The sequence below is a fragment of the Eufriesea mexicana genome, unplaced genomic scaffold, assembly GCF_001483705.2.
Source record: "Eufriesea mexicana isolate 0111107269 unplaced genomic scaffold, ASM148370v2 scaffold1140, whole genome shotgun sequence".
NCBI lineage: Eukaryota > Metazoa > Arthropoda > Insecta > Hymenoptera > Apidae > Eufriesea > Eufriesea mexicana.
Genome location: NW_016909285.1, coordinates 227,988 through 249,714, shown reverse-complemented (window position 1 = coordinate 249,714; position 21,727 = coordinate 227,988). Strand labels below are relative to the sequence as shown.

The 21,727-nt window shown below is 27.7% G+C and overlaps 7 protein-coding genes across 12 annotated transcripts; 5 read left to right on the top strand and 2 right to left on the bottom strand.

The window, feature by feature from the left end:
• Positions 1–434: 434 nt before the first annotated feature.
• On the top strand, positions 435–1,293 carry LOC108547726 (E3 ubiquitin-protein ligase RNF4). 3 transcript variants are annotated; one of them, XM_017900356.1, is made up of 3 exons: positions 435–485; positions 684–911; positions 990–1,293. In XM_017900356.1, the coding sequence occupies exons 2-3, from the start codon at positions 691–693 to the stop codon at positions 1,291–1,293; spliced, it is 525 nt and encodes a 174-aa protein (XP_017755845.1). In that variant the 5' UTR covers positions 435–485; positions 684–690. The 3 variants fall into 3 exon arrangements, with proteins under 3 accessions (XP_017755845.1, XP_017755844.1, XP_017755843.1); XM_017900355.1 differs by having other exon boundaries at positions 440–493; XM_017900354.1 differs by having other exon boundaries at positions 444–493; positions 675–911.
• Positions 1,294–1,787: 494 nt separating this feature from the next.
• LOC108547670 (probable ATP-dependent RNA helicase ddx42) lies at positions 1,788–2,859 on the top strand. Its single transcript, XM_017900284.1, has 3 exons — positions 1,788–1,863; positions 1,938–1,997; positions 2,087–2,859. The coding sequence occupies exons 1-3, from the start codon at positions 1,788–1,790 to the stop codon at positions 2,857–2,859; spliced, it is 909 nt and encodes a 302-aa protein (XP_017755773.1).
• Positions 2,860–3,356: 497 nt separating this feature from the next.
• Positions 3,357–5,878, top strand: LOC108547725 (E3 ubiquitin-protein ligase MARCH8). 3 transcript variants are annotated; one of them, XM_017900352.1, is made up of 6 exons: positions 3,357–3,529; positions 4,295–4,417; positions 4,579–4,670; positions 4,810–4,990; positions 5,110–5,375; positions 5,442–5,872. In XM_017900352.1, exons 2-6 carry the CDS (start codon positions 4,301–4,303, stop codon positions 5,701–5,703), a joined length of 918 nt encoding a protein of 305 aa, XP_017755841.1. In that variant the 5' UTR covers positions 3,357–3,529; positions 4,295–4,300; the 3' UTR covers positions 5,704–5,872. The 3 variants fall into 3 exon arrangements, with proteins under 3 accessions (XP_017755841.1, XP_017755840.1, XP_017755842.1); XM_017900351.1 differs by lacking the exon at positions 3,357–3,529 and adding an exon at positions 3,544–3,598; XM_017900353.1 differs by lacking the exon at positions 3,357–3,529 and having other exon boundaries at positions 4,124–4,417; positions 5,442–5,713; positions 5,809–5,878.
• Positions 5,879–6,560: 682 nt separating this feature from the next.
• Positions 6,561–11,347, top strand: Hel25E (ATP-dependent RNA helicase 25E). 2 transcript variants are annotated; one of them, XM_017900300.1, is made up of 11 exons: positions 6,561–6,635; positions 7,401–7,630; positions 7,830–8,050; positions 8,256–8,439; positions 8,520–8,638; positions 10,221–10,352; positions 10,463–10,609; positions 10,716–10,853; positions 10,930–11,047; positions 11,116–11,166; positions 11,227–11,347. In XM_017900300.1, the coding sequence occupies exons 2-10, from the start codon at positions 7,429–7,431 to the stop codon at positions 11,127–11,129; spliced, it is 1,275 nt and encodes a 424-aa protein (XP_017755789.1). In that variant the 5' UTR covers positions 6,561–6,635; positions 7,401–7,428; the 3' UTR covers positions 11,130–11,166; positions 11,227–11,347. The 2 variants fall into 2 exon arrangements, with proteins under 2 accessions (XP_017755789.1, XP_017755790.1); XM_017900301.1 differs by having other exon boundaries at positions 11,211–11,233.
• Positions 11,348–11,774: 427 nt separating this feature from the next.
• Positions 11,775–12,570, bottom strand: LOC108547696 (U6 snRNA-associated Sm-like protein LSm4). Its single transcript, XM_017900319.1, is given in 6 exon segments — positions 11,775–11,872; positions 11,935–12,112; positions 12,204–12,302; positions 12,403–12,444; positions 12,525–12,546; positions 12,548–12,570. Coding segments are annotated over 6 exon segments (462 nt in total).
• A 298-nt stretch (positions 12,571–12,868) lies between these two features.
• AspRS-m (aspartyl-tRNA synthetase, mitochondrial) lies at positions 12,869–15,372 on the top strand. The gene is given in 9 exon segments (XM_017900283.1): positions 12,869–12,946; positions 13,017–13,268; positions 13,342–13,710; positions 13,791–13,967; positions 14,036–14,215; positions 14,283–14,390; positions 14,464–14,877; positions 14,949–15,132; positions 15,212–15,372. Coding segments are annotated over 9 exon segments (1,923 nt in total).
• A 4,676-nt stretch (positions 15,373–20,048) lies between these two features.
• Positions 20,049–21,708, bottom strand: Wdr82 (WD repeat domain 82). Its single transcript, XM_017900294.1, has one exon. The coding sequence runs from the start codon at positions 21,345–21,347 to the stop codon at positions 20,406–20,408; it is 942 nt and encodes a 313-aa protein (XP_017755783.1). The 5' UTR covers positions 21,348–21,708; the 3' UTR covers positions 20,049–20,405.
• Between the last annotated feature and the right edge of the window lie 19 nt (positions 21,709–21,727).

Here is a 21,727-nt window from a genome sequence, read left to right as displayed (position 1 = left end):
AGAAATTTTTCAAAAGTATTATAAAATTAAAAGTTAGTGCATTAAAATGTATAAAAAAAAATGTTTAACTATATATATCTCTGGCTATGAATATCATCAAATATTTATGTTCACTAAAACAAATATTTGCAACATGCTGATGGTATGATAATACTGAATAAAATAAATTGTTCGATATCATTTTTTATCATAATTTTTTAACATAATTTTAATAATATAATGTAAAATTTACCTTTGCGTTAATTACAATATTTGCTTATTTTGTTTTCCTAATTTCACATATTCGATTATCTTGTAACTCGTAACTCCTAACATTCGATTAAGAATCGACTTGTCGATAAAAAGAAAGTATCGATAAACTATCGAAAAACTTTTTGAGTTTATATTGGCACTAGTAAATTCTAGAATTATTTTGTAAACTACTCTGTGTGATTTGTTTGTTCTCCTAAGGCAGTAAATACTTTTAATATTTTAAAAAGTTTATGGTAAGACGGTTAGTAGCAAGTAATTTATAACTTTTAGTGATTTCGAATAACAGTCGAATTTTTGCTATTTAGACATTTGTATACATAATAAAAATATATGATAAAAAAAAAATTGATAAATGATTATAAAATTATATGATTATATAGTTATAAAAAATAAAATATATCATTGAATTATTAACCTTTAAGGTATTTCAGTATATGTATGTGGTTATATATGCACATGGCTTGTAATAAAAGAAGGAAGTTAACACAAAATATGTCAGACCCAATTGATTATATTGACTTAACGGTAGATTCACCAAAAGATATGTCTTTAAAATTACGAAACCGAAATATTGAAAATATATCGAATAATAATACTACAACAAAATCACGAAAACGTAACACTAAACGACAATTACCACAGCTTCAAGATTCTGTCTTGTATGTATTGTAGAATTATTGTTTTGAAACTATTCTATCAATTTTGAACAATTTATTTAAAACTTTTTAATTTTTTAGAGAAATACCAGTTGAAAATACATGCAATGATGCACAAGCAATGGAAATCATAGATCTAGACAATAATAGTACACCACAACAGACTGGAATATGCTATGTTAATGACTCTGGGCAAAGAAACTTAGTTGTTTTAACCTGTCCAATATGTTATGAACAATTATCTTCTAAAATGAAACCTATGTCTACTCCTTGTGGACATATATTTTGTACACAATGTTTAAAATTAGCTCTACATAAAACAAAAAGATGTCCGACTTGTCAAAAAAATATCAAATTGCCATCTTGTAACCGTTTATACTTTTAACAATATTGTTTTTATTTTACATAATTATTTATATTTAACTTTTTATACATGTATATCATTATCATAAATATATAGTTTGATCTAAGTTCATGTAAAAGTACCAAAATGAAAAAATACATTAGAAATATAATGTTCAATAATTATTATTGTAGTTATATAAATTTCTATAATTCTATAATATACTATAACATTTTTTTATGTAATGGTATTTTATTATGTATTATGATAATTTAGTTATTATTATTGTTTTTAATTTGTGAGAGAAAACAAAATATTATATTAAGTCTATATTTTATTCATTTCATCTATCTTTTGTTTGTTTTAATCTACCTTGTTATAAAGTATATTCAATGTTTACATTTTGTTGCCACCTTGAAATGTCTTTAGTGCACTCTTAACATAACACAGAGTATCATCTCTTTTCTGTATTAAAATCAATCAAATTTATTAATACAATTTTTAATAACTTGGTGTATTCTTGCTAAAACTTAGAAATGTTTAAGAAAGAAAAATTACAGAAAGAAAATCGTATGTCATATTTCTTTGGTGGAACTGTCATTGGAATGGCAGGTAAATATTATTTCAATTGATTTATTTATTCATTATATTAAATTTTTGTTATATATATGTTATTTAATTTATAGCTGGTCTGTTGGCTGGAAAATTATTTTCAAATACATTGAGTGAAAAAACAAAAATTTCTGGTAAGTTCTTAATATTTTGTATTATATAAGAAAATTTATAATACTTTTTAAAACATTATTTTTAATACTTTTCAATTCTTTTTATACAGAACATGCAATTCTTGTTAAGAAAAATATGAATAAATATTCTCAGGATGACAACATACATAATGCATTTTGCCATAAGAATATGTATCAATATCATATTCGTTCTAAAAGTGTTTCCAGATACAAAGATAAGAAATGTATGAAGCAACCATTCCCTGCAATTTCTTTAAACAAATTTAATGATGGGTTAGAAGATAATATTGATAACCTTAACTTAAACATGTGTGACAAAAATGAACATAAAATTCTTTATAACAACAAAAATTGTGCATTGTTTAATATAAACATAGAAAATAATACAAAAGATAATATATGTACTAACATTTTCTCAGAAAATTCTAAAGACAAGAAAAAAGATAAATATTTTGAACATGAAAATATCAAACAAGAATTATCATGTATTATTCAACCCGAAGATAATGCAAATATTAAAGAAAAAAATTTATTAGATATAATAAATAGTGAAAATGCAAATAATTTTAATGAAAAAATTTATAAAAATATAGAGTTAACAGATACATTTAACGCATTATCTATTAATTTTTGTGGAGATAATACTACTTATAAAAATTTTGAAAATGTAAAAAGTTTTGGGATTAATTCAAATATTTTGTCAAGTTATGTAGACAATGCAAGTAATCTGGCTACATGTAATGATGTTATATATTGTAACGATGAAGAAGAAAATAACATTTTGAATTTTACTTTTAATGAAGAATTTTATGAAACTGACATAATTTCATCTACAAAACAGAATAATTTAGAAGATATATAATAACTTAAATGCAATAATTACTATAAAATTAAGATAATAAATTAGTGAAAATATTAATATTTAGTTTAAATTATTTTATCCAATATATATATGTATACAAATATATTTACAAAAAAGGCATGTACATTGTATAATAAAAAGTTAAATAAACTGTTTAATGCGATTATAATATGTATATTTTATATTTTTCACTTTTATGTTTTGTACGTATGCTAAATTTAAATTGAAGTCATTCATTGGTGTAATAATATTCAATGCCATTTCTAAACAATGGATTGGTTGAACTTATGCACACGCCACGCCTACAATCTACGTTATGGCGGCGCATCAAAGAAATAAGATACACAGTCTGTTGTGGAAAAAGGACTATGCTTTGTAATGAAGTCCATATTTGTATTACTTTTAAAAATTAATGCGGTTTATTGCGTATGTTTAAAACGTGATAAATTATAGGCAATTTTGAAATAATTTAAACATTAAACTGTATAAGTTAATTAATTTACTGCAGTGAATATGAATTTCGTATAGTGTGTCATTGACTCGAGACGAAGTGTCAAAATTGTTCTGACTTGGTTTCGCACATTGTAAAATTTCATTAAGATAGTTACAAATTTCATTTATTAAGTATCACTTGATCGTTTAAGATCAAAGTCTTCGAACACTATATTGTGTGAGCCAATAATATCGTTAATAAATAAGAACTTTACTGCTAGTGTGATTTCCACAAAAATGAAAAGATGTATGTGACGCCAATGCTTTGTTTTCTTTTTGTCAAATACTTTCCGTGTTGAGTTTATGTAGTGATTTTGATAAAATATGTGCAATGTAACACTTTTTGTTATTGTCACTAATTTTTGTATATAACAATGCTTTTTATCATTGTTTGAATATTATAAATTCGAATAAGAAACAAATCGAAATTTATCGTTTAACTTATTTAAATCATTTGATTTTTCTTTGTATATTTGTTAATCATTTTTAGCAATAAATAAACTTAACATTTTATATAACTAAAGTTTATTATTATGAATATGAATAATATTAATAAATACTTATGGTATTTGTCTTCATTACATTCATCATTTGATAATTTTTACATAAATTATATCAAAAAATCAAATATAGTACATAATTATGTTGTTTTCTAGATATAAATTAATCATTAATGTAGAAGTCTTAAGTAAATATCTTTATGTAAATAAGAGTTACAAATATTTCAATTTTATGTATTATTTTTTTAAGTATACTATGATTTCAGGTTTTTAAGTGCATATTGAAATTAAATATTAAACATCATGGCACAAAGAATCTTTTTATATAATTAACTATTAATTTACGCTTAAATATGATACCAATGGAAAATAATTATCGAACACTCGTTAAGATGTGTTTGTTTAATGTTGTTTATCACTGATTACATCTTTGCTGAGGTCAGAGAGTGATGCCGGTTCATCAGATCAATGTTAATCCGCCTGACCGGCAACCACCTCTGTCGCTTGGTCCTTCTAATAACAATAGCCCTGCTAATGGTGAAGGCTTACCAGAATGGACACCAAGGGTAATTTATTTCATATTTTTTTCCTTTTTTTTTTTTTTTTAAATCAATCATCAAATAAGTTTTATTAATTTTATAATTAAATTGTAATAAAGAAATGTATAAAATATAAACAAAATTAGTGTTTGTTCGATTAAATTAAATCTTAAATTAATTATTTTTAGGAATCAACATATGCAACAGTAGTTACAATTATACCAGATCATTGTCACTCATCAGTAAGCACATTGTCCTCAAGCAATCATGATATTTGCAGGTAAATACTCATTTTAAATTATCTCTAAACAACTTATATCTTTATAATACATTGTAGTATAGAATTTTAAAAATAATTGCTTATAAACAATATTTAATGTACAATAATGCAAAAGATACTACATCGTTTCTTATCACAGAATATGTCATTGTGAAGGCGAAGAAGGTGCTCCCCTTTTTGCACCTTGTTATTGCAGCGGCAGTTTACGCTATGTACATCAGGCTTGCCTTCAACAATGGATAAAAGCTTCAGACACACGTGCTTGTGAATTATGTAAATTCACATTTATTATGCATGCTAAAACAAAACCATTTTGTGAGGTATTATTTTGTTACATTCATACATCTTCATTGTGTATTTTGTTATAAATAAAATTTGCCATTTTTTTAATTTGATAGATTCAAAAGTAATATATTTAAAATTAATTAATCACTTTTAGTGGGAAAAACTTGAAATGTCTGCCCTAGAAGTTCGTAAATTATGGTGGGCAGTCGTTTCTCATGCAATAGCTGGACTCTGTGTAGCTTGGTCTATATATGTACTTGTCGAACGATCTATGGAAGAAGCTCGACGTGGATATGTAGACTGGTCTTTCTGGATTAAATTAATAGTTGTTGTAATTGGTTCTACAGGAAGTTTAGTTTTTATGTACATTCAATCCAAAATATACATTACACTATGCAGAAAATGGCTTACATTTAACAGGTATGTAAGATAAATAATAATGTCTGTTATTTAATTATAAATTTTTAAAATATCTATATTTTTTAGAGTAATATTTATTCAAAATGCTCCTGAGAAAGTGGTGCTTCCTCCTTCACCCACAGACTCTTTAAGAGAAGTAACATTGCCTCTAAAAGACCCAACTGTCTCTATGCCTGAGCTCAATCATACTTTATTACCCCGTAACATAGATCCTCCATGTGCCTCGCAGATGGTAAAACCGGATTCTAACGCGCCTCCACAAAGGCATGACGCTCAATTGAAACTTTATGTATTTGATAAATTGTCCTCGTCTGAAGACAATTTATAATACAATTGGGGTAATACAGATGACTGCTAATTATATATTAATGATTAGCCAAAAAAAATATAATACAAACGTAAACATATGTCTAGAATAAAATTGTAATTCTAGACTGCAGTATGATTTCGAAAACCGGAGTTTCTATTTCGAAACTGTCAAATGTCCGCCCTTAAGGAGCACCTTTATCTGAAACCTAGTACTTCAGTGCTTACATTGATGATGGGATAGTTGAAAGTGTTTAACCAGTAGGCTAAACATTTTCTTCAACAATTGTGTACATAATTATTGTATCTGTGATGTTATTAAATAAAATTTACCATATTTAAACAGTACTCTTAATTTTTGTAATAAAAATCTGTGACTATTTAGTAATACTTCATTTGTGATATTAAGGTAGATATCAATATAGTACTCCTAAAGATATAAATTAAAATTTTATTCCGAACTAAACTTATTTAAATTATTGCAGAAATCAATATCATTAAAACAACAATTATTAAATTTTTAACCTTTTATCCGATAAATGATTATCTACTAATTCTAAATATTTGATAAATTGTATGTTTAATATATATAATATTTGGTTATAAAAAAGATATAAATCGGTTGGTTACTCGTTTTATATTTTAAAAATGTGTTAATGTTTAATACAGGTACGTATATCCGGCCATTTTTAATGTAAAAACGAAATTGTTCATAAATCACAAACAATGAACGTCGTAATTATATATAGCAAAAATATATACATAAAATTGTAGCACAACGTTTCTCATTGCTATCTTTTAAGATGTTTTAATAGTTAAAATATAGGTTTAGAATTTATAGAATATTATTTTGTAGCTGGCGCCACTAGTCTTCCGGAACGTAGTTGCAAACGTTACACGAACGCACCAATTGTAGTAGAGGAGAGCGTCAGTTTGTTAAAACTGTGACTGAAGGTAAGATGAATATTTGTAATCCGCATTTAATTATTTAATAATGATTCATCCATTAGTAAAATGTATTCAATTCTATTAAGAATGTTTTTAAATTTTAATAATATATAATATTTTTATTGTCAATTGTGTTGTATTGTGAAAATTTAATGATGCACAAGTGTTTATCTCGTAATCGTATGTTAGGAACGTGAACAAATTTGTAAGCTAAATTATATAATTTTTAATTGTACATATATATACATATGTTTGATCTATATTTCTCAGATAAATTATTGATAAAAAAAATTAAATTATAGCCATTCTATTTACATTTCATTTTACATTTTCATTTTTTCTATTAGAAAATGCACAAGCGTCACTAAAATGGCGGTCGCATTAGATGCATAGTTTCTACGAAAATTATTATTTTTGCAAGCAAGGATGTTTTAAATGATTTATTTGCTTGTTTAAAAATTTAAATACTCATTTAATAAAAAAAAGTATCATAGTATTTTTTTTTATATATGTATTTATATTCTACCATTTTTAAAAATAAGTTTTATGATATATTGAATACATCCAAATTTTAAATTGAAGTTTTTTTTTATAAAATAAGTAAGGAAAAGGTAAAAAATTAATAAGACTTTATTAGTCACAATAAAGGATAATATATATTTACATTATTCTCAAGTAATAAAACAATATTTCAACAATTTGTATTAAGAGTTATAAATATAACTTTTGTAAATTTCAATTATGTGTACAATATTATTTTTTAAATTTCAGCAATAACTTAGTAGTTATATAAATAAAAATGGCGGACAATGATGATCTCTTGGATTATGAAGATGAAGAACAAACTGAACAATTAGTTGATGGAAGTAGGCACACACCTGCAAAAAAAGAAGTGAAGGGCACATATGTATCTATCCATAGTAGTGGATTTAGAGATTTTCTTCTTAAACCTGAAATATTACGTGCAATTATTGATTGTGGTTTTGAGCACCCATCTGAAGGTAATAATGATTTATTTATTCATATTACTGAATTATATATTATATTATTATTGTACATTCATATTTTAGTGATGATACATGATAGGGACAACAGATTATATATGAATGATATATTCATATAAACTGATTAATTATTACTTAGAAGACTTTGTATCTTTTGTTTTAAATAAATAGTAACTTTTGTGAATATTATTTACAGTACAGCATGAATGCATTCCTCAAGCAGTACTTGGTATGGATATATTATGTCAAGCAAAATCTGGTATGGGAAAAACAGCTGTGTTTGTATTAGCAACATTGCAACAGTTAGAATTAACTGAAAATCAAGTTTATGTTCTTGTCATGTGCCACACACGAGAGCTTGCTTTTCAAATCAGCAAGGAATATGAAAGATTCAGCAAATATATGCCTCATGTAAAGGTAAGTCTGTTACAAGTATAACTCACGTTCCTTTGACTATAATTTGTAAAGAATCTTCACATGATGAAATAATCATCATACTAAATAATGATGACATCTTAAAATACCACTACCTACCACTGATGAAGACTTTTATATTTAAAATAACTCAATTTTGTCTGGTGTTTAATAATTATCATACTAAATAATATATTTACACTAATAGGTTGGAGTATTCTTTGGTGGTTTACCAATTCAGAAAGATGAAGAAGTTTTGAAGAATACATGCCCTCATATTGTTGTGGGTACACCAGGTCGCATCTTAGCTCTTGTTCGAAATAAAAAGTTAAATTTAAAACATTTGAAGCACTTTATACTCGATGAGTGTGATAAAATGCTCGAACTATTAGGTATTTACAAATACGTTATGTACATATAAATATATTATTTATTTGGATGTAAATTATATATCTATATTATTTATTTTTAGATATGCGCAGGGACGTACAGGAAATATTTAGAAGCACTCCACACGGCAAGCAAGTCATGATGTTCAGCGCTACATTGTCCAAGGAGATACGCCCTGTCTGCAAAAAATTCATGCAAGATGTAATTAACAAATCTTCCTCCTCTTCACTTCGATCTTCGATTGCTCCTACTTCGTTGGCCCTGTATTCATACCCAGGACAAAGCTCAGACCATACTATAAATATCGTTGACGGCGCACCCGCGGGTTAGGCTAGTTAGACAACATTTTGAAGGAGTGACACAGAATTCAATAATGAAAAGCCTCTCGATGTCTCCGATTGAAAGTCAAGTTCTACAACTTAAATGTAACGAGTTGCTGCTCCAAAGTTTCCCTCCATTTATCGGATGACAATGTCTACTTATAAAAAGAACGATAACTTCGTTCAAAATTATTTCTTGAGTTAATCAAGATGACGTTGGTGATGCTTTAAAAAAAATTTTATTTAGTTCCAATCTTCTTCTAAATTGTCTGCTGCATATTGAAATTATCAAAGTTAAAATGATCGGTATAACGTTGCACAAATGTTGGGAAGCGTCGTATCTGTCAGGATGGGTTGGGTGGAAAAAGTTTCTACAATTTCTATGGGCAAATGATTGTCAGGTGCAAGGGAAGGGTAGATTTTTAAATGATTTAGAGCAGCATTGAAAGCAGATTATGATTGGGTGGGGGGCTAAGAAGATCTCAAGACAACCTGAAGACAGAAGAGCGCAAGAAAGAAGATGCAAGAGGATACATGGGAAATTGGGGGTAGCTAGGATGACTAGATATACAATTACGTGGCATATATCTAGAATTTGTTCGCGTTCGTCTTACCTATAATTAAACCAACGTATTTTAAAATTTTGCAAAAAAGAAAAAAACAGCTAATGGAGGTCAGTAATCAATTAATAGGAGTGAAAATGGAAGTGTTAATACATAGTTTGGTCGTGACCACCTCTACTGAAAACAATATATAAATCAATTTGTGTATCACAAATCATAAGCTATTTAAGTCGCGATGTTTAAGTCTCGGAGGCCGTTAAGTTTTGTGATATATGAGCATACCAACAATAATCGAGACCAATTCTGGGCATATTCTGAATGTATCAGAATTTGGGAGAAGATATTTGGCATCGAGTGGCCAGCGGATGTGTGACAGAACATTCATGGGTGCGCCTTCTTAGTTCTGTTGGGGTGACTGCTGAGTTTTCGTTGTTGGCACTACCCAGAGATGGAAGTCGCCGGACCGTATGTAACCAGTATGACTAATCCGATCGACAAATAAGTGCAAAAAATGAGAGCTCAAGCGGAAAGTTCTCAAAATCATCTAATATATTTTATTTATAGTCACTTAATAAGAAATTACCATTATCAAGGAAGCGGGAGAAATTGGAACATTTATACAAAAAATATGCAACATTTCCACATCATTTGCTTCATTTTTTTTAAATTTTCGTTTGTAGTTATTCATTCCACGTTTCAAATTTGTTTCCAATGATTTTTATGTTTATTTAATAATCAAATTCATTCATAAATTTCGTCACATTTATAACTTCAATAACTATTGAAGTTTTATTTAATATTTTACATGTATAAAAATGTTATATTGAATCTAGAAATTATCAAGGTATGGTTATTTTTAGAGTAAAATAGATAATCTTGTAAAAAACATTCTTTGCGCAGCCCATGGAAGTCTATGTGGATGATGAAGCGAAGCTCACGTTGCATGGTCTACAACAACATTATGTGAAACTAAAAGAAAATGAAAAGAACAAGAAGCTATTTGAATTACTTGACGTACTTGAATTTAATCAGGTTTGTCTGCAGAGATCGATTAAACTATATAGTTATTACATAATTTAAGATTTTTACTACATATCAAGTTACTGTAATCTTCACTGTTTTTATTCTAAATTATTCTATAGGTAGTTATCTTTGTAAAATCTGTACAAAGGTGCATGGCTTTGGCACAGCTTCTAACAGAACAGAATTTTCCTGCGATTGGTATACACAGGGGTATGACACAAGAAGAACGGTTATCAAGGTATCAACAATTTAAAGATTTCCAAAAAGTAAGTATGAAATTATAAATCTATTTAATGTTTAATATTTGAATAATTTAGATAGTGATATTTTATTTGTATCTAAATGAATACAAACAAATACTTATTATTTTAGCGAATACTTGTAGCTACAAATTTATTTGGTCGTGGTATGGATATTGAGCGAGTAAACATAGTGTTCAATTACGACATGCCAGAAGATTCAGATACATACCTACATCGAGTAGCTAGAGCTGGTCGTTTCGGTACTAAGGTTAATATTTTTATGATATCTTGTAATTGATATAATAATTGTAATATTTGTTTTAATATTTTGTTAATATTTATAGGGTCTTGCTATTACATTAGTCAGTGATGAAAGTGATGCTAAGATATTGAACGATGTCCAAGAACGATTTGATGTTAATATTACGGAGTTACCAGATGAAATAGATTTAGCTTCATACAGTAAGATGTATATTATATTATAATATCATATTTAAAAATCATTAAAACTAATCCATTTTTTGTTACAGTTGAAGGACGATAAATGTAATTCCATTCCCAAAACTTGAATATTCAATAAAGTGAGTATAACTAGATACCCAATTATATTATTATATTATTATAGATAATTTTTATTACAGGCACGTGAGAACTTACGCTCTATAATATACACTTATCATTGTGTATTCATGTTAAGCATAAGACATATTTTGTATCAATTTACAATCTTTTTTTTCATTGATCTGACAAACCTTATGAACAAGTGACGTAATCAAATTAATTATAGCTAAACTATTATTCTTTTAAAAACTATAATAAATAATTCATGTTATCATTGTACAATACTATTTAAATTTTATTCCACATTCAGCAAGATAAGAATTATGTGTATAAATAGATATAAGAGAATGCATTTTATGTGCCCTCTATTATATGTAAATTAAATAAATATTTTTCTTTCTATAAATAACTAATGTTATCCTGATTTAATTATTAATTAAATACAATCGAGCAATAAAGAATAAAATTATATTTTGTTAGATTTCTATTACAAAAATTGTGTATTCATTTGGTTTATTGATTTATACATCTATTTTAAGTGAAATTATGTATGAAATATATATATATAAAATTAATGTTTTAAAAGAAAGAAAATTGTTAATTTACTACATAAACTAAAATGATAATTTTATTTAGTCCTTGCTTTATTTTGCGGTTTATTTCCATCTTGATTACCACCACCACGACCAAGAGCTGTAGGACCTCTGCCACCACGGCCAAAAGTTCCTGTTAAAAAAATAGTCTTTTTATATTAGAATAATAGAAAACCAAATATATATTGATTATACCTCTTCCACTACCACGACCTCGTTGATTTTGTCCTCTTCCTTTCATTTCTCCACGACCTCTTGATTTCATTTGTACATCTTCTTTTACCATATCTATAACTTCGTCAGGAATTCGTAAATATTTAATTGTAGTACCCCGAATATAACATTCTGGCATTCTCCAAAACTTATCACCATCCTAAATGAAATGTTATATTATAACATACAATTTTATATAAATAATTTATGGGATATTGTTTTAATTTAAACAAAATTTATCATTACTGTACCCTAGATGTACATATAACCTCTCTGAGATTGATATTCATCCAGCTATCACAACTAACTAAATGTCCATTATACGTTTCTCCATTCTTAAGTTCAACTAACTGTAATATATAATATTAAATTAATTAATTCAATGTTAATATCGCCTAATTAATTTAAATGTAAAATATTTTTGTACAAAAATATTTATTTAAAGCTTACCATAGGATGATTTTGAGCTGTTCTTAATAACGATAAAGGTAACTGAAAAATAATTGTATAAAATGAGAAAAAATAATAAAATCATAATTCTAAGTTTTAATATAAATTATTTTTAAATATACCATTTTTTTATCGCTTTGATGTATTCAAATACTGTACTATTGACATCAGAATAAACAGTTCGAATGTTCATTTATATCATAAACAGGATGACCAACTAAAATTTAGTTATTTGTTAACTATATTTTAATTATATTTGTTTTTATATTTATCTATATTAGAATTGAACAATATAAGAATATTGATAAGAGGTTGAGATAATATTCAATGTTATTTATTTATAAGAATATATTTAATATTATTTAAGGGTAAAATTTTGTGTATAGTTATATTTTTTGGCAAAAATAAGTTTTCATATATAAAGTATATTTGCAAGTACCTTTGAATACAGATTTTTATTAAAAGAATGATATTTAATAATAGTAATATGTTAAAAACATTATCTTTTAAATTGTTATCTATAAATGGTTTATGTCAACAAAAAGTAAGTGAAAGTATTTATCAATTATTAATGATATTTTGAATTAAATGACAGTAAAAATTAATTTTTTTAGCTTTTAACAAAATATCCTTTAACAATAGTAGCGTTTACACACAACTTAATTGGTAAAAAACAAATGTTAATGAAAGAAGATGTGAAGCCTGTCAATAAATTTGTTTTAAGGACTCATACTTGTGATGAATTAAGGATTCAAAATGTAGGAGAAACTGTGGAACTGTATGGTTGGTTGGAATTTTCAAGAGTTAACAAATTTTTAATATTAAGAGATTCTTATGGTTCTACTCAACTTATCATACCACAAGAGGTGACTAAGCTAATTAAAATATGTATGTATATATATACAAATATGTATAAAATACAAAGTTTACTTGTTCTAGAGGAAAGACTTACAAAACGTAGCCAAAAATTTGACCTTTGAAAGTGTATTTAGTATAGAAGGTAAAGTATTAAAAAGACCAGAGGGACAACAGAATAAAAATATGAAAACTGGAGATATTGAAGTAGAAATAAAATCTATAGAAGTTTTAAACATGGCAAAAGCGAAGATGCCATTTATTATCAGAAACTATAATCAAGCAAATGAAAACACTCAGATGAAATATAGATATATATCATTAAGATATCCTGAGTTACAGAAAAATTTGAGATTACGTTCAAAAATGATAATGAAAATGAGAGAATATTTAATCAAAGAATGTGACTTTGTAGACATTGAAACTCCAACTTTATTTAAACGTACTCCTGAGGTATGTATGTGAATATATTTATATATATATATAATAAATAATATATATAATAAGTTTGTAAATATATTTTTCAAATATAGGGTGCTCAAGAATTTATAGTTCCAACACAACTTCCAGGACAATTTTATTCATTAACACAAAGTCCTCAAATATTCAAACAATTACTAATGATAGGTGGTTTTGATAGATACTTTCAAATTGCCAGATGTTACAGAAATGAAACACCTAAACATGATAGACAACCTGAATTTACACAGGTTTATTTTTTTATTATTAGATATATATTCTTAAAATAATTTAATATTTATAAATATATCATTTATAGCTGGATATTGAAATGTCATTTGTTGATTGTGAAAGAGTAATGGAATTAACTGAAAATTTACTAGCATATTCATGGCCTGAAGAATCAGAAGGATTAACTATTCCTTTTAAACGTATAAAATATGACGAAGCAATGAAATTATATGGTACAGATAAACCAGACTTACGTATACCACAAAGAGTAAGATCTATGCATATTTTTGGTTCAAATTTATAAAGACACATTCAAAAAAATATTAATATTTCAGCTTTATAGATTGACAAAAATAATTGATCATTCAGTATTAGAACAAAATTTAAAAATAGAACAGAATGAAAATCTTGAAGTTTATGCACTAGTTTTTTCCCAAAAACATGTATGTTTATGTTATATATATTCTTGCTATTTTCTGATTTTCTTATATTTATAACATGTTTTTTGTATTTTAGGATTTTTTTACAAAAACTGTTAAAGATAGTATGTCTAAGTTACAAAACCATTATTTTCCATCTGTAAAATTAATCCAAACAAAAATACCTAACAAATCACCAATAATAATGAACATTATTAAAGAAAATGTACAACAAGAGTTAAATTTGACAGAAGGAGATGTTCTATTCTTAGCCTTTGGATCATAATAAAAATTGTAGCAATTACTGTTGGGAAAAATACGTTTTGAATTTACAAATTTATTGGAAAGTAAAGATCAAAAAATTCGTACTACTGAGAATCAATTATTATGGATCACTGATTTTCCTTTATTTTCATTTAATACTAAATTAAACTCATTGGAAACCAGCCATCATCCATTTACACAACCTCATCCAGATGATATGCAATATCTCATAAAGAATCCATTGAAGGTATTTTTGTTTATTAATTAATAAATTTAATTATATGTTAATAAGTCGAATATTTATTTCCTCATCTATAGGTTAGAGGATTACATTATGATTTAGTTATGAATGGTCATGAGATTGGAGGTGGATCAATACGAATTCATGAAGAAAAAATGCAAAGAGAAATATTCAAAATATTAAATATAAATGAATTGCCTTTAATGCATATGCTTGATGCCTTAAAATCTGGTGCTCCACCTCATGGTGGAATTGCTATAGGTATCTTATTCCTAGTTCAAATATGAACAATATTTGATAATATAATAATACAGTAAACAAACATTAAATTATTTTCTAGGAATGGATCGTTTAATATGTTTACTGTGTAACGCAAATAATATAAAGAACGTAATAGCATTTCCAAAATCAATTTCGGGACGAGATTTAATGTCAGAATCACCAGGTCCAATATCTGAAGAAGAAAAACAGTTGTATCACATACGGACGATAGATGTATAATACGATAATTAAAAAAACTGTACATAAAAATTAATCCCAATTAATTATATTTCCTTTAAATTATTGGGATACACCAATATTTATAATGGAATATTTGGAAAATACTAAATATTTTTATTATTCTAATTAGTTATTACTTATGATGAAATCTATGATACTAATAACTTTGAAAAACGTTTATATTTGTATATTACTTATAGTATTTTAAAATATTAATTTTGTTATCCTATCAGCAAAAATAAAAGAATTTAATTTTAGCTATAATAAAATTCAATTTTAAAGTATCATTCATTTCATTTAAATTTATTTCAAGAATCTGTTTTATAATTTACAATACTTATGAATATTGTAATTATTATACTGCATAATGCACCCATTTATATTGCATTTTTGTATTGTTATAGATACTGCGAAAAGTAATAATATGAAAAAAATCAAAATAATTTTGAAACAAAGAAATATGATTGATATGTCATTTGGAAGTAATATTTCATTTTTACGATTCCTATGTTTAAACAAAAGGTATGATCTACAACTATGTATTATAAGTGATAAATTTATTGCATGAAAAAAAGAATTACACGTATATCATAATTAGCAATATTTGCACAGCTTTAATTATTAAAAACTCCATCGATTTACTGCACAGTTGTAATTATATTATATTAACACATGTATTATGTAAATTTAATGATCAAGATTTAACATTATCACATCGTATACGATTTTTCAAAGTAATATGAACATGATCAATCAATAATAAAAACATACATAAAATATTTATAAAAAAATGTAAAATCATATTTTTTTATATGAGGGTTAATTTCGTGTTGCTAAAAATGGTTATCAGACACGAGTATAGAAATAAAATGATAAGACCAAATTTTAATGTACAAAAAAATTGCTTTATTAGAATTCTTCTTTTTTAGTAAAATCTCACGTTCTGTTTAAAGTGATTTCAAAAAAAAATAAAAGATTGTTATCTGCGCAATGAATTATTAAATCGACATAGTGTTATCGAAGAATCTATTTCATGAATACGCTTATTAAAAAGATTTTGTTGAATTAAAATTTCCTAACAAACACGCTGATATGTTGTTATATTTAAACATCTGTGGAAGAAAATTTCATATTTGTTATTTGTTGTTTGGACTTTGCAAACTGGAACATAGACAAATGCAATTATAAAATATTTTGTATGTTTCTCCGGAAAATGGATTCTTATTACAATTTTTACAAAATATAATGTAAAAAGTCTTTTCTTTTTACGTTAAGAAATGCTTAGACACATAATATAATATACTAAATCGTATATCTTATTTACTTCACATCCACTATGCACAAGGCGTAATTAGAGCTACATAGTTTACAACGAAAAAATAAATCATGAGTATACACGTTTAAAATTCTATGATTCAGATGTTCAAGAATGTTTCGATGTCGTTTGTCATACAAACATTTACAACGATGAAAAAAAAGTGAACAAATGAAAGTTTTGCAATATTGTTTCCTAATAAAATATAAACATTAAAAGTATGAGTACTCTAAATCACCATTGGAAGAAGCTTCAGTCCTTCAACTGAAATTTGTGTTTTATAACAACATGTTTGTTTTCGTATATTCCTAGTTCTCTGAATATATAATGCATTATTACGTATAACAGGTGTTAATTAATCAGCTTACATTTTGCGCAGAATAATGCAAAATTCAATTAAAAATTAGTACTAAACATGACTACACTCTGTTTACAAAATACGTCGACAATTATTTCATACGAAAACTTAACGTAGGAACTTAGAAATTTTTCAAAAACTATAATATTTTAAGATAAATGTTTTTAAATACAGAATAATTAAACGTAGATGAATTATTTCTATGAACCATCACATGTAATATGTTTTGTTTACTTCTTTTTTTGTTTTAAGCGCATTTTAACAAACGCTTTTTTAATTGTTAAAATTTACTCAATTAACACAATGTACATCTAATCTTAATTTTAAATCCCTATGTTAAGTGGCCGCATAAATCGACAATTATAACAAGGGCGTAAATGAGATGTATAGTACAGAAACAGTATTTTTTATCCTTTCATTCAGGTAATTAAATATCATAACAATTAAACTAAATGAATGAATAATAAGAAATTCTTTTCTCACACATTATCTTCTTTTTTGAATTGTGTATGACCCATTATGGATAATAGAAATTAAATATACATTCAATAAATCAAAACTGTTATCTAGAAAAAAATATCATATTATTTTGTTTTATATATACAACGTAACGATGATTTTTAACAACTTTAAACAGAAAGAATTATTTACGCCCCTGACTGATATTTTAAACATGAAAACAGTTTCAAGTGTTATTATAACCACTCCAAAATCTGATCGATCAATAATCGATTTCCACTTCTCCATTCATGAGAGAATGTTTACTGTCGATCAGATAATATTCCATCGTTAACTTGTCAGAGTATGTACAAGTTGCGCTTTTTCCGTTTGGGAACACAGTGTTTCGCATGTTGCATGAGCTACAGAAATTCGTATCCGAGATATTCTTGGCTTGAACATTTAGTCAATTATAGTTGGCAGTATGAAAATGTTTAATCTATATACGTGGATCAATCATAGTACTTTCAAGACAATTTGAGTCCTTTAAGTCTATTTATTCTTCGGTGCTCAGTAAAGTCTCTAGTTCAATCTGTTCATTAAATTTGACGTATAATTTCCTTTTTTTAAACATAAATTTTTTTTTAATTGCACAAAACATTTTTAAATAACAGTCGTATTTACCCGGTTGTTTGATATAGACCGCAATCTTTGCGCACACTGTTTCGCCATTTAGAAAAATACTATTTTACAAGATGTGGCGAACTCTCGTGCATTGACGCACACGTTATGCACTCAAGAGCTTACCGAATTCGAAGAGATATACAAGCAAACACATTACATACGAAAGAACATTCATACACTCACGCATACACCATTGTAGAATCAATAGACAATACACAAATATGTAACACAATCATATATGTTACATACACACTCGCATTTTTCGTATAGAATAGTATAACCATCTACTCTTGCATAAGGTATGTTAAGGAAAACGTCTAGAAATTCTAGAGGACACTGTGAATATAATGGTATATACACGTATGATGAAGGCAGGGCTATTTAATTGAACAGACAGAATGTACACCAGCAGTGTCATAAATGTGATACGAGTTACACAATTTTGTGTAACATTTTTTCGCAGTTCTCAAGGTATTCGAGTTTTTCGCTCTAAGTAAACAAGGCAATTTGATAATCCATTAGACATAAATTTATATATATATACACACATATTAAAACAAAATGATCATTTAACTAATGCAATTATATCGTATAAAAAAGATGGATTGTCGAATTCTTTCATTTTTTTTTTTAAATAAACTGCTGCCTGTTCATTCCAATGCACCTGTTGACTTAGGGTAAGATGCCGTACCGCATTGATGTAAATATTAAAATTTAGTGAACTACTGTGTGAAATGATTAGACTTAACTGCACTTCCTACCATCATCAAATGTTTTCTCACCCGGCCCGCCGGTTCCACGCATGTAGATTAAAAACGATACCGTATCTAGAATAATACATACAATAACATAAGTGCCAACGTTGGCAGTATATTTTCTGAATTATTATACCTTTATCGCATGGAAGTCGTAGAAACACGAGATACCTTACTGCCGTCAACAAAGTGCCTATTTAAGACATTTCATATATTTATTGCGCATAATAAATAAGCTCGATATCTATCGTTCTTACGCGCAGCGACAGGTTGTATAATCATTGAATTTCAAGTGAACGTCCGTTCATAATGAAGTTACAAAAAATATTCCTGATTTCGGACGGCCACTGAGAAATTTAATTAATGAAACCAATTTATTGAGATATGTGTTAGTGCAATATGATCATAACAATTTCTCCATGCGCGATATCAGCGACTACAATTTTTGTTTTTATCAACCAATTATTATGCAATTAAATATGCACGTACGTACATATTTCCGAATATAAAATTTCACGTGTACATATAAAATTTGATTTATTTTCGAAGTATTGATGCAAAATTGCCATACTTTTTCTTTCTTTGTGCTTTACAAACTTATCTCAAGTAAACAAGTTGCATCAAAAACTCTCAATTAAAAATTGTATACAAATGTACAACCTTCTATTAGTAGTGTACTATATGTCAATTTTTTCTAGCACAATGAATCAAAACAATTTGATTATTTAAGTTACTGGCTTTGTCAAAGTATGATCAAACATATAATTAATAATAAAATGTACATATAAACCTATTAACTGTTCAAATGTCAATTAATGATATACAATTCACAGAGTTTTCGTAATGTATGATAGATAATCTGTATCATTATACTACACACAGGTACACAAGAAGGAATTATGTACACAAGATGACATATCCAAATACTAGTAATATTTGTAATATACTTTGAAAAACAAAATAAGTGATGGTGTATCACGGTTTCTAAATATTGACAAAGTATTATGATGGTCACGTTCATCGCGCCACAGAGTATATGACGATGACGATGATGATGATGATGATGATGATGATGATGATGATGATGATGATGATGATGATGATGACGATGGTGGTGATGGTGGTGGTGGTGAAGATGATGTTGTTGATGATGATGATGATGATGATGATGATGATGATGTTGATGAAGATGGCAAAATACATAAACAGTACATGACATACTCGAAGCAAGCCAATGAGCCAAGCGGGCCGATCTCCTGGACATTGTAGACATTTTTTTGTTTCTTGGGTTTGTTCCAACACCGGCGTCTCATACGTCGGTTAGTTAACTTTGTACATAATGTAAATGCAATTTCTGCTCATTTGAAATACCCAAGAACTGTTTGTTGTCATTTCTTCCTTGAACCGATGTCATTTTCAGTTCTTTCTTGCATGAAATTAGGTAAATTCTTGCGAGCATTGCCCAGCATCTGATGCATTGGTTTTATGCACTTTCATCAACAGTAGGTAACCAAAATGCCATATTGGTACAAGCAGATGCTAACATCATATATTTAGGATTAAATTGGATACACTGAACTGGTGCTGGGTGGTCTCCATCACAAACTTTGTATCCAGTTTCGGAATTCCATACATGCACTCTGCCATCTGTAGATCCACTGAATACAAACTGTGAATCAGGACTAAAGCTGGCTTCAATTGCAATTCCTTTATTGTTTAAATAACCAGCAAATGTTTGTAATGGTGTACCATGAAATGCATCAATTAAACGAATTGTACTGCCATTTGTTGAAATCAAAATAGTTTTACCATCTCTACTGAACTTTAGTCCTGTCCAATCACATTCTTTTTCTTGAGACAATTTAAATGTAACAAATGGCCCCTTATCAAAACTGCGTAAATCATATAATTTTAAAAACTCTGAATTAACACCTGCTGCAAAAATAAGACCCTCTGGATCATATGCAGCAACTGGACGTCCAGAAACATTCATAACACCATGACAATTAGGTGAACGTAAATCCCATAATCTTAATGATTTATCTAAAGAACCAGAGAGAAACGTATCTTCTATAGGACTGATACATAATGACACAACTTTCTTGCTGTGACCTGGGAAATATCTGATATACTTGTTGTCATGCAGACTTAAATAACGGATGGTATCATCAATTTTGGTACTGCTGTGTATCGCAGTATTCTTTGCATGAGTAAAATGAATTAAATCTACACCATATTTCTTGGAATTGACTGTACGCACCTGAGTGCCTTTCTCACAGTCATATATCACGATCTGGTCATCTTCTGAACAAGAAATCAAAGTATCTCCATTTGGCGAAAAGTCGATGCTATTTATCCGATCAGAATTTTCACGGAAAACCTTTGCCACCTTGAAGCTCCTTACCACCTGGTCAACGAGCTTCATGGTGATGGACGGCGTGTTCTCCCTTTCGTGCCGTCCTCTTAACCTCCCCGCTTCCGCAATTTCTTTCTCCTTCCTTTTGATATGGCCCAGGCGCCGAGGCGCGAAGCTTCAGAGGAGGGGTCAGGGGTTTACCTATGTACCACTGTTATTCACCTCGCGGGAAAGAAAAAACCCGCGGGGAGTTCAAGAGGTCAGAAAATCCAAAATGCAACTGAACTACCACCTTGTTACCCTTGACTTTCTTGATTTCCCTTTTCTCTAACTATTTGATTTCCTTCTTAATCAAGTTGCTTTCTTTTAATTTGACAAAGGGCTCCTTCAATGTCTTCTCTCTTTCCTACGAACGGACGCCGTCGGCAGACTAGCGCACACCGCACGCA

Excerpts from the sequence above, each read along its gene's own strand:
- LOC108547726 (XM_017900354.1), top strand. Across the intron at positions 912-989 it reads CAGCTTCAAGATTCTGTCTT|AGAAATACCAGTTGAAAATA; the intron begins GTATGTATTGTA and ends TTAATTTTTTAG.
- LOC108547670 (XM_017900284.1), top strand. The coding sequence starts at position 1,788 with ATGTTTAAGAAAGAAAAATTACAGAAAGAAAATCGTATGTCATATTTC. Across the intron at positions 1,864-1,937 it reads AACTGTCATTGGAATGGCAG|CTGGTCTGTTGGCTGGAAAA; the intron begins GTAAATATTATT and ends TTTAATTTATAG. Across the intron at positions 1,998-2,086 it reads TGAAAAAACAAAAATTTCTG|AACATGCAATTCTTGTTAAG; the intron begins GTAAGTTCTTAA and ends CTTTTTATACAG.
- LOC108547725 (XM_017900353.1), top strand. The coding sequence starts at position 4,301 with ATGCCGGTTCATCAGATCAATGTTAATCCGCCTGACCGGCAACCACCT. Across the intron at positions 4,671-4,809 it reads AGCAATCATGATATTTGCAG|AATATGTCATTGTGAAGGCG; the intron begins GTAAATACTCAT and ends TTCTTATCACAG. Across the intron at positions 4,991-5,109 it reads AAACAAAACCATTTTGTGAG|TGGGAAAAACTTGAAATGTC; the intron begins GTATTATTTTGT and ends AATCACTTTTAG.
- Hel25E (XM_017900300.1), top strand. The coding sequence starts at position 7,429 with ATGGCGGACAATGATGATCTCTTGGATTATGAAGATGAAGAACAAACT. Across the intron at positions 10,353-10,462 it reads ACGTACTTGAATTTAATCAG|GTAGTTATCTTTGTAAAATC; the intron begins GTTTGTCTGCAG and ends ATTATTCTATAG. Across the intron at positions 10,854-10,929 it reads CTGGTCGTTTCGGTACTAAG|GGTCTTGCTATTACATTAGT; the intron begins GTTAATATTTTT and ends TAATATTTATAG.
- Wdr82 (XM_017900294.1), bottom strand. The coding sequence starts at position 21,347 with ATGAAGCTCGTTGACCAGGTGGTAAGGAGCTTCAAGGTGGCAAAGGTT.